The sequence below is a fragment of the Neopsephotus bourkii genome, unplaced genomic scaffold, assembly GCF_033783945.1.
Source record: "Neopsephotus bourkii isolate Nb327-2 ecotype Australia unplaced genomic scaffold, CSIRO-AGI_Nbou_v1 NB_346, whole genome shotgun sequence".
NCBI lineage: Eukaryota > Metazoa > Chordata > Aves > Psittaciformes > Psittacidae > Neopsephotus > Neopsephotus bourkii.
This window is the reverse complement of record NW_026900852.1, coordinates 663,559-678,878: the sequence shown is the minus strand read 5'-3', so window position 1 is coordinate 678,878 and position 15,320 is coordinate 663,559. Positions and strand designations below refer to the sequence as shown.

The window sequence follows — 15,320 nt, the reverse complement described above, 5'->3', positions numbered from 1 at the left end:
CTGTCTCTGGCTCAGGAGGGGGTTGTAGCACACAGTGTAAGTAGATCCTTGCCCTTGTGGCTGCACAGAGACTTCCTTTCTTCTCCCCATTTCCTTTCCTCAGCCATACAGGTCGCAATGCATCGCTGCGCTTCGCTCGCACCGCTCTTGCTTTAAATCCTATCTTTTCCTTTTCCATTGCCATCTGAAATCAGAACAGAGCTGCTGGGAACAGCCCATTTATGGACAGGCAAGCCAGAGCTGCCATGAGCAAAGGCATACGGGAATAAGGACTCAGGCAGATGCAGGAATGGAAACTAATTTTAGTTATTCCATTGCAAGCTCATCACACTGTCATTGTCACACTCTTCTTTATCTCCCATCTCGCACCCAACAGCTACCTCATGCCACAGCTATCTCCCGACAGGGACCATTGTGGGGCAGTTTTGTAGGAATTTCAAACCTGGATTGTGGAAAACCGGAGGTCACATGCTGTGCTGGAGATCAGCACTCCCCTTCCTCCCTGGAATGGCACATATGCCTGTGGTGTCCTGATTAGAGAGAAGCCTTGAACGGAACCATTTACACAGCTTTTGAAGGGGGTTTCAGGTCTGCCCACTATGAAGTTAACGATTTCTCAACAGGACGTGTTGCTGTTGATCCAATTGGAATGCTGAGATTCAATTGGAATGCTGAGGTTCAATTGGAATGCTGAGAATCAATCAGAATGTTGAGATTTAGTCCAAATGTTAAGGTTCAATCCAAGCACTGTGGTACAGGTGTCTGATACTTCCTTACAGTGAAAAAATACGGGCTTATTTCAGACTGATCTCAGTGGGTTTGAGCACTGATTGACATCACTAAAGGTGCTCCTGTTCTTCCATTAAAACACATCCTTTTCTTTATTATTAATGTTATTTATGGGCAAAGACACTCTTGTGGCTGAGTGACAGCTCTCTGTCTCAGATAGAAAAGACTCAAGCTTGACATTTTCTTTCTCAAAGGCTTTAGCACCGAAACAAAGCTTCCCTTGTGCTAGAATACAAATAGCAGGTATGATACAGGATATGAGCTAGGATATAGTATAGTTTCTTGTGGTGAAGCAGAATGCTGCATCTTGAGTTCTGGGAATCGAGATGCTATTGCTGGCTCTGCTATTAAAGTCCTCTGCTACCCTGGGCAGGTCATTTGATAGATTTTCTTCTCTTTTCTTCAGTCTCACCTGCCCTAAGTATGAGGATTTGGAGCTGCAGCTTGAAGATCAATGAGAAGTGTGCCCCAAAGCCCCTGGTGTGGGTCCTTCCTCAGTGACATTCAAAATGAAGTGTTCTCCCCTTTGCATTCCAGCCACAGTTTTAGTTGTGATCCTTATGTTCACATAGAAATGAGCAGGACAGGCAAAATCCTGATATCCTTTCCCCCTCCAATAGATTATTTATTATTTGAATATATTTTCAAGGAGTGTTGTCTTTTTGGTAATGCCTCTGTATTTAAGCCAAGAACAATTCCGTTTTCCTCTACCATTACCTCTTTGCACTTGCTCAGTGGTGTTTCTGAGAGGCTGTTTAAACAGAATCCATCAAAAACAACCAGAGGAAAAGGGGGGGAAGAAAGGAACAAATAAAAAAGGCAAACTTTTTCATGATTTAAGAAAAGCCCAAGATGTGATAACAATCTAACATTAAAATCTCAATTAAATCAGTGAAGGTGTACACGAACCAAGCTCCACCTGAGTTTACACACGACGTTATAGCTAACTGGCAAACTTCCTTTCTATTCACTGAGCCCTATTCATGTTCAGGAAGCTGAGGCATTTCCTCCTGGGAAAGGTTCACCATCCCAGTCTGGGTGTGTTAGTGAAAGCAGGTGTTCCTCCATCCCAGAAACCAGGCTAAGGAAGGGTGAGGATGCTTCCAAATCCCTTCGCATTCCTTCTCCCCACTTCCTCTCACCCAGAGGAGCATCACACCCTTTCCATCTTGTATATCGTCGACCTTGACACTTCGTAAAGCCCTGCTTTGCTTCCCAGCCTTTCAGCACCAAGCTTGCTTCACACATTCCTGCTCCAACCCGTGCTCTTCTGCTGCCTCTTGACAGAAGAAGCCGTGGAGGCATCGGCTTGGAGGAAGTTGTGGGGTGCCTGAGATTAGAGGCTATTTTGGAGCCCCACCAGCTTCAGGACTGACCCTTTCTGTTCCCAGGAGCTGCTGCACTCATGGTCCTGTCCCACTGCTTAGTGCTGGTGGTATGAAAGGCCCCTCTTTGCTCTCTGGGCTGATTTTCCCCCTTCAGTCCTTGCTGTGGTATAGGAATGGAGAGTGTCCAACCCGTAGTGCCACCTCCGGCTCTGATAGGGAGGATGAAACATCCATTAAACAGTCCTCTGTAGGTGCTGAGTGTTGTTCCCAAACACTGGCAGGTTCAGTGCAAAGGTTTAGGCTCTCATTGGTTCTGTTCCACCACATACAGCTGTAGATTAACAGGGGAAATGAGCACAAACTTCCTAGGACTGAGAGCCAAGAGCCTCGTGCATCACTAAGGAAATGGGGTCACTCTTTATGCTACAGATTTAAGAAGAATTAAAATGATGCTTCTCAATATTCCCTCTCCAGCTACTACAGGTAATGCATTTAACATAGATTTGTTGAGAGCAGTTTCCTTTCTCTAATACTTACTGTGTGTATGAATAAAGGTGACATGAAATAAAACCCTTCTGTGAAACAACTAAATTTGGGAGAGGGGGGAATATGTGTGTGAAATTCATCAACCTCCAACCTAAGGAAGCAGGAAGCTGCTTCTGTAGCAGATGTACTCTATGGGTATTCCTCATCTGGCCAGTTCCCAGCAGGGTCTGAATGGAGTAAATTAGAGGACTGAGCAGAACTGGGTCTGTGTATAACCCAGAGGCTGCGTGGCCCTGCAGGATGCTATTGTTCAAGGAGTTATCAAAATGAGAGCGGAAACGCAAAGACAGTTGGAATGTCTGAGCAGGAATTGTGTTCCTAATGAGCCTCTGGATCAAGATGACATTTGTGGGGTAGGAAATTCGTGTTGGATTCCTGCGCACATCCTACTTTTTACATACTGATATCTGCAGGGTGTGAAATTACAGATTCATAGAGAGTCTGTCTGGATGTAGCAGAGCTTAGAGGGGTCACTGAGCCCAGTCTCTGCTCCAAGGCAGCGCTGGGGCTGTGTATGTCACTGCTGGAGCAGGAATGCTGTTGGTTCGCACCCAGCAGGCTAAGTTTTAAGTGCCAGGAAAGTGGAGTGAACCTGAAAAGCTCCTCTGGCTCTAGAGCTGTTCATCTAAATTAACACAGAGGTGAGTTAGAAACTCGTCTAGAAATCTCAGAGCCTCACAAATGCTGAAGGAACCCTTTTAAACTCAAACCCATCAGCCCTAAATCTCATAGAAACCCCCAAAATCTCAGAGGGGAGACGTGTAATACCATAGACCCCAGTGCTTGCCAACTCTGCAAGGCATATTGGTGAGCTCTTGCCTGTACAAGCCATTATTGGTACTTGTCTGAGAAAGAAAACCTGGTATGAGCAAGGACTTGAGGATAAGGCCATGTCTGTGAGTGATGAGAAGCTTCAGCATGTGCTGCCCTCAAGCAAGCAGTAGCTTTTCCAATGTGCTTCTCCCTTTCATTTAACATCATCTGCATATAGATACATGAAACCAGCACATTCTGAAATGGATATTGAAGCATTAAGCAAAGGAAACCACTTCTCCAGGTATTATTGCTCTCATGACAAATCTCCTACCTCCACGGCTGGAAGGGACAAGCCATCCTGAAGACTTTCCCTTATAGGAGCCAGTATTACACTACATGGAAGAGTTAAGGCTAAGCATTTTCTCATGGTTTTAATGTTAATCTCACTTCCTATGGCGTAAGGACCTTAGTTCTGCATGGCCAGGTGATGAATCACCACCAAAACAAGCTCATGCTTTTCTTTTCAAGTTAATGAACAGAATTGACCTGAACTTGACTCTAGAGCTTCCCCAAGTTTTCTGTGCTCAGCTCTGGAATGCCACAATATTCCAGGATGAGACTTTCATAAGGATTTATAGATAAACTTGCACAGATAACCATGAACTTCACAGTGAGGTCTGAATTAATCTTCTTATGCTCAAATATCTGTTTCTAATGTAGTGTATCGATAACAGGGACCTTGATAAAGTACTTGGCTTCTATTGTCAAGTTCCCCATGCTCAGAAGAAGAAAAGTTGAATAAAACAACTAAAAGGTCATGCCAATGTCTGGCTCCATGGCAACAATCCATGAATTTTCACAAAGATACTGATATTTAAAGCAAAAAATAGAGGATGAATTTAAACCATGGCTTGGGTATCATTCTCATTAAGTTTGATGGATCTGTGTCCATTTGTGCCACTAATAGATTTGGGCTATTGAAAAGGGAAGAGAGTTGCACAGATGGAGTAACAAATCTAGGGATGTGCTTAGCCATAATGGCAAAGGCTGAGCTCTGGCCCTGCTGCCAAAACAAAGGTGCATTTAAAAACCTCTATGAAGATCCAGAACACTGGAATGGACCATGTTATACAAGGACCAGACACATGTTTGCATGCACAGTGCTCCTATCTTGTGGAAATTCCCATGCTAAAGCAAAAAGCCCACTAAATAACTGTAGCACATCTCTCTGGCAAAATCACTTCCACGTTGAGCCTCTGAGCTGTTTGAACTGAAGCGAAAGTCAGAGTAGTCCAATGGTCTTTGTGTATTTTCAAGAGCTTTTAGATACAGCACTGCCAAAGAGGTGAAATCAGGGATAACTGCAACCTGCCAAGTCACACAGATGAAGAAGGAAGGAGTTTCTGAACCCATTGCAAATGCTTCAGCTCTCTCTCTGTTTATGAGCATCTGTATGGCACTGAGCACTGAGCCCTCGTATCCAACTGATGCTGATGTTCAGCTCAGGGAAGAGTGGTTTATAGCAAAAATAAACCCTGCAAAAGAACTAACAAAACCTTTAGCACTAAACCGTGGTGCCAGTGCACTGCATGGTGCCTGTATAAAGGAAAATGAAGTCCCAGCTTTACAGGCCATGCTCCTGGCTGGCATCTGATGGCTGTTCAAAGGGCTCTTTCTAACAAAGCCATTGCAAAGCTTTATAGCTGTGATGAGAGAAACTCTCCCCACTCATCTCCCTCGTCTTGCTCCTCTGCATTCAGGGCCTTGTACCTCCAGTATTGTGGTGGCACCTAGAGCTCCTCTCCTTATGTACAGGCAAAGAGGAATGGAGCTTTTCCTTACTTCTGTAAGCGTAATGTAAAGACTTAGCTCTGAAATCATAGAAACATGGAATAGTTAGGAGATGGGTTTGTAAAGGGCAGAGCTGTTACCTTCAGGGAGCAACTGCATGAAATGGGTGCGTTAGGATGGAGACTCTATAGAACTCCCGTGTTAGCTCAAACCATGCGTGGATGGGAGCTGTTGGTGCTCGGCAGTCGGCTCCCAGAGGCAGGGAGAAAGGGCAGCTCCTCTCTGAGAAGAAACTTGTCCTATCTCGGCGTGTCCTAGCGCAGAATGTTTACAAAACCCTCATTAAGGGAAAGGGGATTGCGAGATAGCAACAAATCTGGTGGACAGCTTACAGGGCCCGAGATAAGAGAGGCAGGGCGACCACAGAGAGAGCAAGCCATATCCAATTACCGAGACCTGCTTTTGGGGAGGGGGAAGGGGGAGACAGGCAGGACGGATCACAAGCTTCAAGACAAGAGCTTCCAAACTTGTCATCCCTCCGTGACACGAGCACAGGGGATAAAACCGCCACTTAGCCCACACGAGAGCTAGAGCTTGTTGAGTGCGGTTGGAGGCTCCAGCGAAGCCATGGATTCTCTAGTCCCCCAGCTATGGGCTGCCCTTTGTCTCTTGGTTCACCTCGCTGCTTGCAGTCCCATCCTGAGCTTGGAGCACTCTTCCTTGGAGGAAGACGTGCCGCTTTTCGACGAGATCCTCTCCGAGCAGGATGGCGTTGATTTCAACACGCTGCTTCAGAACATGAAGAACGAGTTCCTCAAGACCTTGAACCTCTCTGACATTCCCCTGCACGAATCGGCCAAGGTGGATCCGCCGGAGTACATGCTCGAGCTGTACAACAGGTTTGCCACTGATAGGACATCTATGCCGTCCGCCAATATCATTAGGAGCTTCAAAAATGAAGGTAAGAAATGTGCAATCCCTAAGAGAAAGAAATAGAAATGAGCATCTTTATAGTAGGTGTGAAATGTGTTCACCAGGCATGGAACATGAACCGTATTAGGGTGAAAAAGGCCTTTCAATGAGGATAGCATTGGGAATAGGCACCAGGGTTACCAGATCCCACTCCTTGTGACATAGATCCCTTGTCTTTCACTTTTTGGACTGGAAGGTTTTGGAGGAAGGTGTTTGTTTCATGTTTGGGCAGCACCAGGTATAATGTAAGGGCATCAGTTCCATTATCCCCATAGTGACGCCCATCATTTGCAATTACATGATATCAAACGGATACCTTAAATAATGTTTTCAAAGGTGCAATATTTTCCTATGAAATGGTTTTACACATTGTTCAAAGGTGCAATATTTTCCTATGAAATGGTTTTACACACTGTTCAAAAGAGCAGTATTTTCCTAAAAACACACAAAGTGCAATATTTTCCTATGAAATGGTTTTACACACTGTTCAAAAGTGCAGTATTTTCCATGAAATGGTTTTCACACTGTCAAAAGTGCTATCCTATGAAATGGTTTTACACACTGTTCAAGGTATTCCAAAAGTACATGCAAAAGGCATATTTTCCTATGAAATGGTTTTACACACTGTTCAAAAGAGCAGTATTTTCCTATGAAATGGTTTTACACACTGTTCAAAGGTGCAATATTTTCCTATGAAATGGTTTTACACACTGCTCAAAAGTGCAGTATTTTCCTATGAAATGGTTTTACACACTGTTCAAAGGTGCAATATTTTCCTATGAAATGGTTTTATACACTGTTCAAAAGAGCAGTATTTTCCTATTATGAGCTTAACCAAATGAAGTTTTCTATGAATATCCTCTCACTATTGATCCTCATGGGATTTGTAACATCTTCCTTTGGCATCTGAGCACAGATACATAGAAATATGTGAAGCAGAACTTCGGATGACCCTTAGGTTTTACTTTGGAAGAGTAGAATTTTTCCTATTATAAGAAAAGGAAGCCTGATTGTGACTTGTTTCTGCTTCAGCATTTCCTCTCAGCTCAATGAGGACAAGAGAACATTTCAGTGCTAACACTCCACAGTTTGTCAATCCCTATTTGCACCAATACAGGTTTTCTGTTAATGATGTGTTTCAACTAAACCCCAAATACCAATCACTCCACTGGGCAAACACGAATGCTGTGATTTGATTTAACTACTCAGGGGCAGACGTAGCTATTCAAACTGCTGAGGGGCTTCTCTCATCCTTTCTTAGCCTAACTGATGAGGTATAAAGTTGTTATTACTCTTCCTATAGCATTTGCCACTTGAAGCTATGACCTGTAGGGAGAGGCTACGTGCAAGTCACTTCAGTGGCGCGATGCAGTGAGGTGCAAGGAGAGAATCCAAAAGCTCTGCTCTGCCCTTCTGCCAGGCCTGGGCATGCTTTACCAGCAGCCTGCTTCTGGTTTAAATGTGGTTTAAACCTTCTTTACGTATTCTTTTCTCCAGTGTGGAGAAATCTATTAAAGGGTTGGTGGCAAAGCACTTAACACCCACTGGGGAGCAGTTACTCACCCGAACCGCCCTGCCTGTCACCGCTCATTGGTATGAATGAAGACATGTAGGAACGTGCATTGTTCTTTTCCCATTTTGCACTAGCCATAAAAAAAAAACAGGATAAAAATGGTCCAGTACAAGGTGCTAAAACATAAACTACAGCACGGTTTAGTGACGCAAAGCATCATCCCATTGGCAAAATCAGGTTTGCAGCTCTGGAAAGGGACAGACTGACGTTTTGTAGTGGTTCACAGTTCTGTGCCATGCTGTAGCCGTCATTTGGCTTCACTCTCTGTCATGTCAGTATTTCTGTCCCCTTCTCCAATGCAAACCAGCAAGACGTGAAGTGAGACAGATGGCTGATGTTAAGACAGCTTCATAGAAGCAGCCGGTTAAAGGGACTATGCATGTTTGTTACATATCTTCAGAGTCTGGGTAACCAGGAGCCATCCATTTCATGCTAAAGATTGGGAAATTAATCACTTGCAATGATAAAGGCAGTAGAAACAGACCATGGAGCATTTTTGTTCACCTGCCTGCTGAAAATTGGCAGTAATGGTGCTTCCATTATCCATTAAATCCCTTATTATAGAGCTATAACACACTGCACGGCTGGCATCAGCTCTTTGTTTAACCCATGGCCTGTAATGTCTCCATTCTAAATGAGACTAATCAGTTCTTAAAACTTGAATAAAGGTCTTGAGGGAAATCTTTTATTTCCTATGGACTCCAGAGCTCTCTTCCTAATTCTACCAGGGAGGCACTGGGAGCAGTAGGAGATACTTCACCCTATGGACTTCCTAGCTAAAGATCAGAGTCACATCCTGACTTAGAATTGAGCACTTCTCATGCCCTGCTAGCACCCACCTGTCTTCTTACACATAATGTGGCTTTCTACTGCCTTATGGTGAGCTTCTTGTGCTTGCCTATACGATCAGGAGGCATTTCTCCACCCTGTCATTATAGGTACTCATTGCAGACTTACTGTAGCATAGCAAGGTCTAGAAAACCCCAGAGGTTACCTCCAGTACGGTGATTACAGCTAAGCTTGAACAGCATTGTCTCAGCTCATGGTCTGCTCCTACCCTGGTGCTGTGCAAAGCATCTCCAGCACCGACCTTTACCAACTGACTTGTAGGGAAGTGCAAGCAGAATCACCCTTCATTTATGAACAGACGGCAGTGCAGAGGTGCCTCAAGCAGGACAATGCTAAAGTCAACTGCTTCAATGCACTAATGGAGCATGGCCAATCTTGCAGCATTATCAGCATCACTTTTCTACAAATATACCAAAATTGGAGAAGTCAAAGGTGAAGATGAACAGTTTGCCTTTGCAGAAATGTTACCATAGTTTCTATGCCCTGATCTGTCTCCTGAGTTAGAAGCAAACAGCACAGTAACTCAGCAGCATATACACAGGCTCTAGAAATTAGAAACCTGGAGAGGGGCTTGGGACAAGGGCCTGTAGGGACAGCCCAAGGGGAATGGCTTGAACCTGCCCAAGGGGAGACTGAGCTGAGCTCTTAGGCAGAAGCTCTTCCCTGTGAGGGTGCTGAGGCGCTGGTGGTGCCCAGAGAAGCTGTGGCTGCCCCATCCCTGGCAGTGCTCAAGGCCAGGTTGGACACAGGGGCTTGGAGCAAGCTGCTCTATTGGAAGGGGTCCCTGGCTGCGGAACTGGATGAGCTTTAAGGTCCCTTCCAAAGCAAACCATTCCAGGGTTCTATGATGAGCTGATTCCTGCATGGTGTGAAGAAACGCATACTGCTTGTGTATAAACAAACAGTGCAGGTAGAGCATGGACAGACATTACACGCTTATATGTCAAAAGTGCCCAGTTGAGTACAACTGTTTGACTGCTCTCTTGAAGCCCATTGAGGCTGTGGCAGGATTTGTGCTGACTGGTGTTTCAAATGGGATGTTCACCACCTGCTCTTCCTAACCAGGAACCTTTGCATCTTCCAGAGCAACTTTTCCTCCCTTAGCGCTTGTCCCTCTCAGTTTCTGAGGGCTGTTTCAGCAGATGGGAATACTTGCTAGCATAAACATGCTGAGCAGACACAGATCCAGCCTGCTGGTCTTGCATGAGCGGTTTATAGGTCACCCATCTCATGTTCATGCCATATCCTTCTTCCCTTCCTGTTCTACAGCAACGGTTTTCCCCATTTAAAATAGTTGCTGTGCAGTGACCTTGAAGCAATTTGTATTTCAGTATTAGGCAATGCATCCTTAATCCATAATGGTTCCAGGTGATGAGGAAGTGCCTGGAAGGCAAGGGGATAGAACTCGAATCTCTAAATCCAGGTTTATGCTCTCTAGCATGGTTGGGATCTTGCTGTCTTTACATAGCTAAAAGGAAGTCAGCCTTTTTCCCAAGTCTTATTTTGGGAAAGGGTAAAATCCACTCTCCTGGAATTAGTTAAAACCAAGCCATGCAAAAGGTATCAACTGAACTTCGGTGCGTGTGTTGCTGGATGCATTTATGACCCTTCATAAATATTTGATCTTTGTCATTTCCAGACTTGGCCTCCCACCCTATCGGTGTCACAGGAATTCGGAAGTACCCTCTTCTGTTCAATGTTTCCATCCCTCACCATGAAGAGATCACCATGGCAGAGCTGCGGCTCTACACCTTGGTGGAACGGGACCAGATGCTCTACGATGGGCTCGACCGGAAAGTCACCATTTTTGAAGTGCTGGAAAATGACCACCTGGGGGTAGGAGAAGAGAGGAAGATAATGGCACTGGCATCCAGGCACATCTATGGCACGAGCAGCGAGTGGGAGAGCTTCGACGTGACCGAAGCCATCAGGCGCTGGCGAAGGGCAGGGTTGACCACGCACCGGCTGGAGGTTCATATAGAGAGCAGGGAAGGGGAGGAGCAGAACGGAGAAGGGAAGCTCGACATCGACATCAACTCCGAGGCGAAGCACGTGCCCCTGTTGATTGTGTTCTCTGATGACCAAAGCAATGACAAGAAAGAGGAGAAGCAAGAGCTGAACGAGATGATAGACCACGAGCAGCTCCTGGACTTGGAGAACCTGGAGGTTGGCAACTTCCATGGCCAGCCCGGGGAGGAAGCGCTGCTCCAGATGCGCTCCAACATCATTTACGACTCCACTGCCCGAATCCGGAGGAACGCAAAAGGCAACTACTGCAAAAAGACTCCACTCTACATCGATTTCAAGGAAATAGGCTGGGATTCCTGGATCATTGCCCCAGCGGGATACGAAGCTTACGAGTGCCATGGAGTGTGCGCCTACCCCTTAACAGAGCACGTCACGCCAACGAAACACGCCATTGTCCAGACTTTGGTTCACCTGAAGAATCCCCAGAAAGCCTCCAAGGCCTGCTGTGTGCCCACCAAACTCGATCCCATCTCTATCCTCTATTTAGATGCAGGGGTGGTCACCTACAAGTTCAAATACGAAGGCATGGTGGTATCAGAGTGTGGCTGCAGATAGTAGAGGGGAGCACAATCAGAGGGGAGTGCACAGTGGGGAGTATTTAATGATTCAGTCTGTAAATTTGTACATTTTGGATTTCCTATTTAATAAGGTTATTTAATGAGGCATGTACAGATAATTGTGTGTTTCCTGGTAGGGGAATGGGCAAGTTGTGACCGTAGGGAATGTATATTTTGTTCCATTGCTTCTTGCTGTTCTTCACTGTCCACGTTATGGCTGCATCTCACTTCCTGGCAGGGCATAGAGCAGATCACGGGGTTGTCTGGGAGGTTCCTTGTGCCAAAGGGGCACGTGCAAGTTCACAGAAATAAAAACATATTTTTGTACTTAATAAATGCTGATTGGTATCGAGAGGGACTTCCAGAGCTATTAAAGGTCATAGAGTAGAATCATGGAATCAGGTGGGTTGGAAAAGACCTCTAAGATCATCCAGTCCATCCATCCCCCAGCACTGCCAAGGCAACCACTAACCCATGTCAATAAGGGCCTCATCGACATGGTTTGGGAATTGAACCCAGGATAAGATCTCAAGTCCCAGTAATTCTCAAGCTCCTAAACCCCAAAGGCACAAAAAGGTGTTAAACTTCTCTCATTTTTTCTTAAGCATCTTTAATCTCTCCCTGTCTCATTGAGACTGGCAGGGATGCTCTGGTATCTGGAGCAGAAGAGAACCATTCACTTTCCCATCTTTCCTGGTGGAGGAATGGGCCCCATAGGTTTGTGCAGTGCTCTGACAAGCAATGGCAGAATTCCCTTGTGAGTGGTTATTACAGAAGCCCCCTGTGTAAAGTACTGGCTTTGGTGCACTATCCATGTCCTGTCTCCAGAGCAGAAATAACTGCAGCAAACTTTCTGAATCCTTGAAACTGTACCAGTTTATACCAGCTAAGAAACCGGTCCCTCTTCCCAACCCAGCAAACCACATCCAATACAGCTCCGTAACCCAATTCACATGGCCAAGTAGGATTGCATTTAGTCTTCATAGAGCTAGATAGAAGAGGAAACCCCTTTGTGCCATCTAGATAGAGAGGATCTTTCCTTTATGTATGTGCTGACGTTGTTGATTCATAAAGATATTGCCCCCCCTTAAACTCCATAGGATGGAGTCACATGCCATGTTTCCACCGCTCTTCTGCAACCCGTGGTGGTGATAAGGAGGTGTCGGAGCTCAGAAACAATAGACCCGTCACTTTATTTATACTAAGCTGCAAATTTGTCAGATTCTTGGGGAAGTGCAAGTGACGCTGACTCCTCTGGCCTGTCCCAGAGCCCACTCCCTGCCCTGCATCTGGTGCTCACTTGTAAGGGAAAGCTATCTTCCCCTGAAGTGATAAGGCTCTTTGAAAGCATCACTCGAGCGCTTCATGGGAATGAACACAAATGACTTTATCGTGCACCAACTAAAAGGCAGTTTCACCTATTTTCACACATACTCTTCTGTGCTTCCCATAATTTATTGACCTATTTATTGACTGCCTGCCTTTGTAACATAATGTAGAATACAGAATGTTTTATTTTTGTGCTTGTGTGTAATCCTACTTGGATAAAGCCTTGTACCAATCCTGTTTTACATGGAATCTTTCTGTTGAGATGTGCTGCACAGACATGGGTGTTGCTAATCTTTTTTCTCCTCTAGATATTCATAATCACCATGTAGCAGTTCTCTTCCTTGCTTATGGAGTGGTTCACTCACTGCAGTGATTTATAATGGCATTCCGGAGCACTTGTCCAACATAGAAGAGCTCTAGCAGGGGTATCACTGCTCTAAGTGGTCAGTGATGTAGTTTATTGTAGACTTCCACAGTCTCCACTCGTGCTGCCTGTTTCCCGATAGCAGGATTGCTGTGGGGCTGTATTGCTTTATGGCTGTGACAGCCTGTGAGTGACTGACACTGTCACAGAGCCTTCCCCACTGCAATCAGCCTGTGCTTAATGGCACGTTAAAGGAATTCGTTAGAGGTGTGATGTTTCGCTCTGCTGACATGAACTGCAGCAGCCAACGGTTGAAGTGCGACCACACAGCTCCTTTCAAAACTATCCATGATTCTTATGAAGCCATTTGCCAAGACAAACCATTCACCTTGTTAGGAGTGATAATCCAGCATTAGGGAGATAATCCGACATTGCCTTTTATCATCTCTTTTCTGCGACCGGCCCCGTGGCAGTGATGTGAGCAGAGTGCTCTTTGCACCACTGTCCTTTACTGAACAGTGCCAATCTGCCTGAAGAGGCCCTAAGAATCATCAATAACCCACTGTAATCACCTATAATCACTGTTCCCATTCAAGTGACCAAAGCAGAGTGGCTGCTTTCACACTCTCTTAAAGCCAGATTTGTGTAATGGAGTAGATACAGTGCATTAGGGCACCCAAAGGTTGGTAGGCATGTAGTGTTAGCAGTTAGCAAACCTGCAGGTGTGAATTGATACAAGATCAGTAAAAACAGCAGGGCTGGTTTTCTAGAATTAGGGCTCAGACAGCGTTTTTATATTAATATTAGTGACTTTTTCTAAAGAAACAAGGACTGTGCTGATGACTGAAGGGGACTTCAGACAGAGCTTGGGGTGAAAACTGTAAAGCATGAGACATCCCCAGTTGTGCTGTTCTGGGTGAGAACTGAGCATCTCTTGAATCAACTGCACTTATGCTGTTCATAACCTGAAAGTAGAACTGCTGTGAATGGTATTTTGTGTGTCTGTTAGCGTTGCATGCTTGCTTTATGAGCAAACCCTTACCTTACCTTACCTTTGAATATCATTACACAGACATTTGCTGGCTGTTCCTGCAGTTAGATGGCAGAGACGAGGCAAAATAGCACCAAAACCAAATGGGAGGAGTTATTTTGTAGAGCTTTGCCTAAGCAACAAACGAAGGTTGGTTCTACAAGCTCAGGAGTGTCTGTCCATGTAGATACAACACTCACAAAGAACATGGTGAGTGCGTGACAAGAGCCAGTGTTGCCAAGATGTAGTGCTGGGAATGTCAGAAGTCCTGGAATAAATATCCCACTGCGTGTTTTCATTTCCTTCCCTTCCTTCCTTCTATCCATCTACATTGGTACTGTGACTATTTCTAAAGCAAATGATTTTTCACATTAAATAGTAGCATGCATTGATCTTCCTTTCATTTCTAATCTATTTTCTATCAACATGCCAGCAGTTGCTTGACTTCAATCTTGAAAGCACAAAACAATTTTAGAGAGGTCTGGAAAAATATGGCTTCAGTATGGAAGTATCTATCCATCCATCTATCCATCTATCCATCCATCCACCCATCCACCCACTCATCCATCCATCCATCCATATCCATCCATCCATCCATCCACCCACCCCTCTGTCCGTCTCTGGTTTATTTCATGCCACTAAAGGAGGCACCAACCCCATCTCACCAAAATCAGCATCACTTGGATTTTTGCTTTCATCTGTTTCTAACTGAAGATGTATAAAAAGCATGAGCAGATCTGGAGCCCCTTTTTGCTATATGAAACCCCAGGCAGTGCGAATGGGACAGGCAGAGGGGTGGGAGCAGAAACAATTGAGACAAGGAGAGGACGAGGTGGATAACACATCAGTAAGGGGGTTGAGGGGAGAGCTTTGGTCTTGCATTGTTGCTCTTAAACCAACACCACACACAATGTCTCCAGAAGAGCATGAACTTCAAGACACGTTGCTCCTTGCTTGGCATTTGAAGCTGTATCTTCTCCTGTGCAAAACTCAGCACCAATCCCAGATTTCACAAGGCACTTGCAAGTCTGAGGTTCCCATAAATGATCCACATCTCTTAGCTCTCTGGACATGGACTAGAATTCCTCAAACAGATTTCTCCCCAGAGTTTTATGCCTTGCTTGGGTGTGATCCCAGGGCTCCAGGCTCACCCTGCAGAGCTGACTGAGGTACAGATTCCTGCCTTGTTGAGTGTTAGAGCTTTTCCTGCCACCACTGCAGATGGGCTGCTGGGGAGAAGGGGCAGAACCTTGCACTGTTCTGGCAGCAAAGCCCAGCACCCAGATCCCTGCAGTGCCTGCTGCTGGCTTGTGCCACCCTTTGGAGGTGCCCAAATAAGAGTCCTTAAGGAAAAAGAAAGCATTCCTGGGTGCTGTGGACACATAACCTCTTGCGAACCCAGTGGGTG

General features: G+C 45.4%; 1 protein-coding gene across 1 annotated transcript; it reads left to right on the top strand.

The window, feature by feature from the left end:
* Positions 1-4,788: 4,788 nt before the first annotated feature.
* Positions 4,789-14,379, top strand: BMP10 (bone morphogenetic protein 10). The gene is made up of 2 exons (XM_061348202.1): positions 4,789-6,171; positions 10,244-14,379. The coding sequence occupies exons 1-2, from the start codon at positions 5,838-5,840 to the stop codon at positions 11,185-11,187; spliced, it is 1,278 nt and encodes a 425-aa protein (XP_061204186.1). The 5' UTR covers positions 4,789-5,837; the 3' UTR covers positions 11,188-14,379.
* Positions 14,380-15,320: the final 941 nt, after the last annotated feature.

What these genes read in the sequence shown, in the direction of transcription:
- BMP10 (XM_061348202.1), top strand. Translation starts at nt 5,838, where the DNA reads ATGGATTCTCTAGTCCCCCAGCTATGGGCTGCCCTTTGTCTCTTGGTT. An exon ending in TAGGAGCTTCAAAAATGAAG is followed by an intron (nt 6,172 to 10,243) that starts GTAAGAAATGTG and finishes TGTCATTTCCAG; the next exon opens with ACTTGGCCTCCCACCCTATC.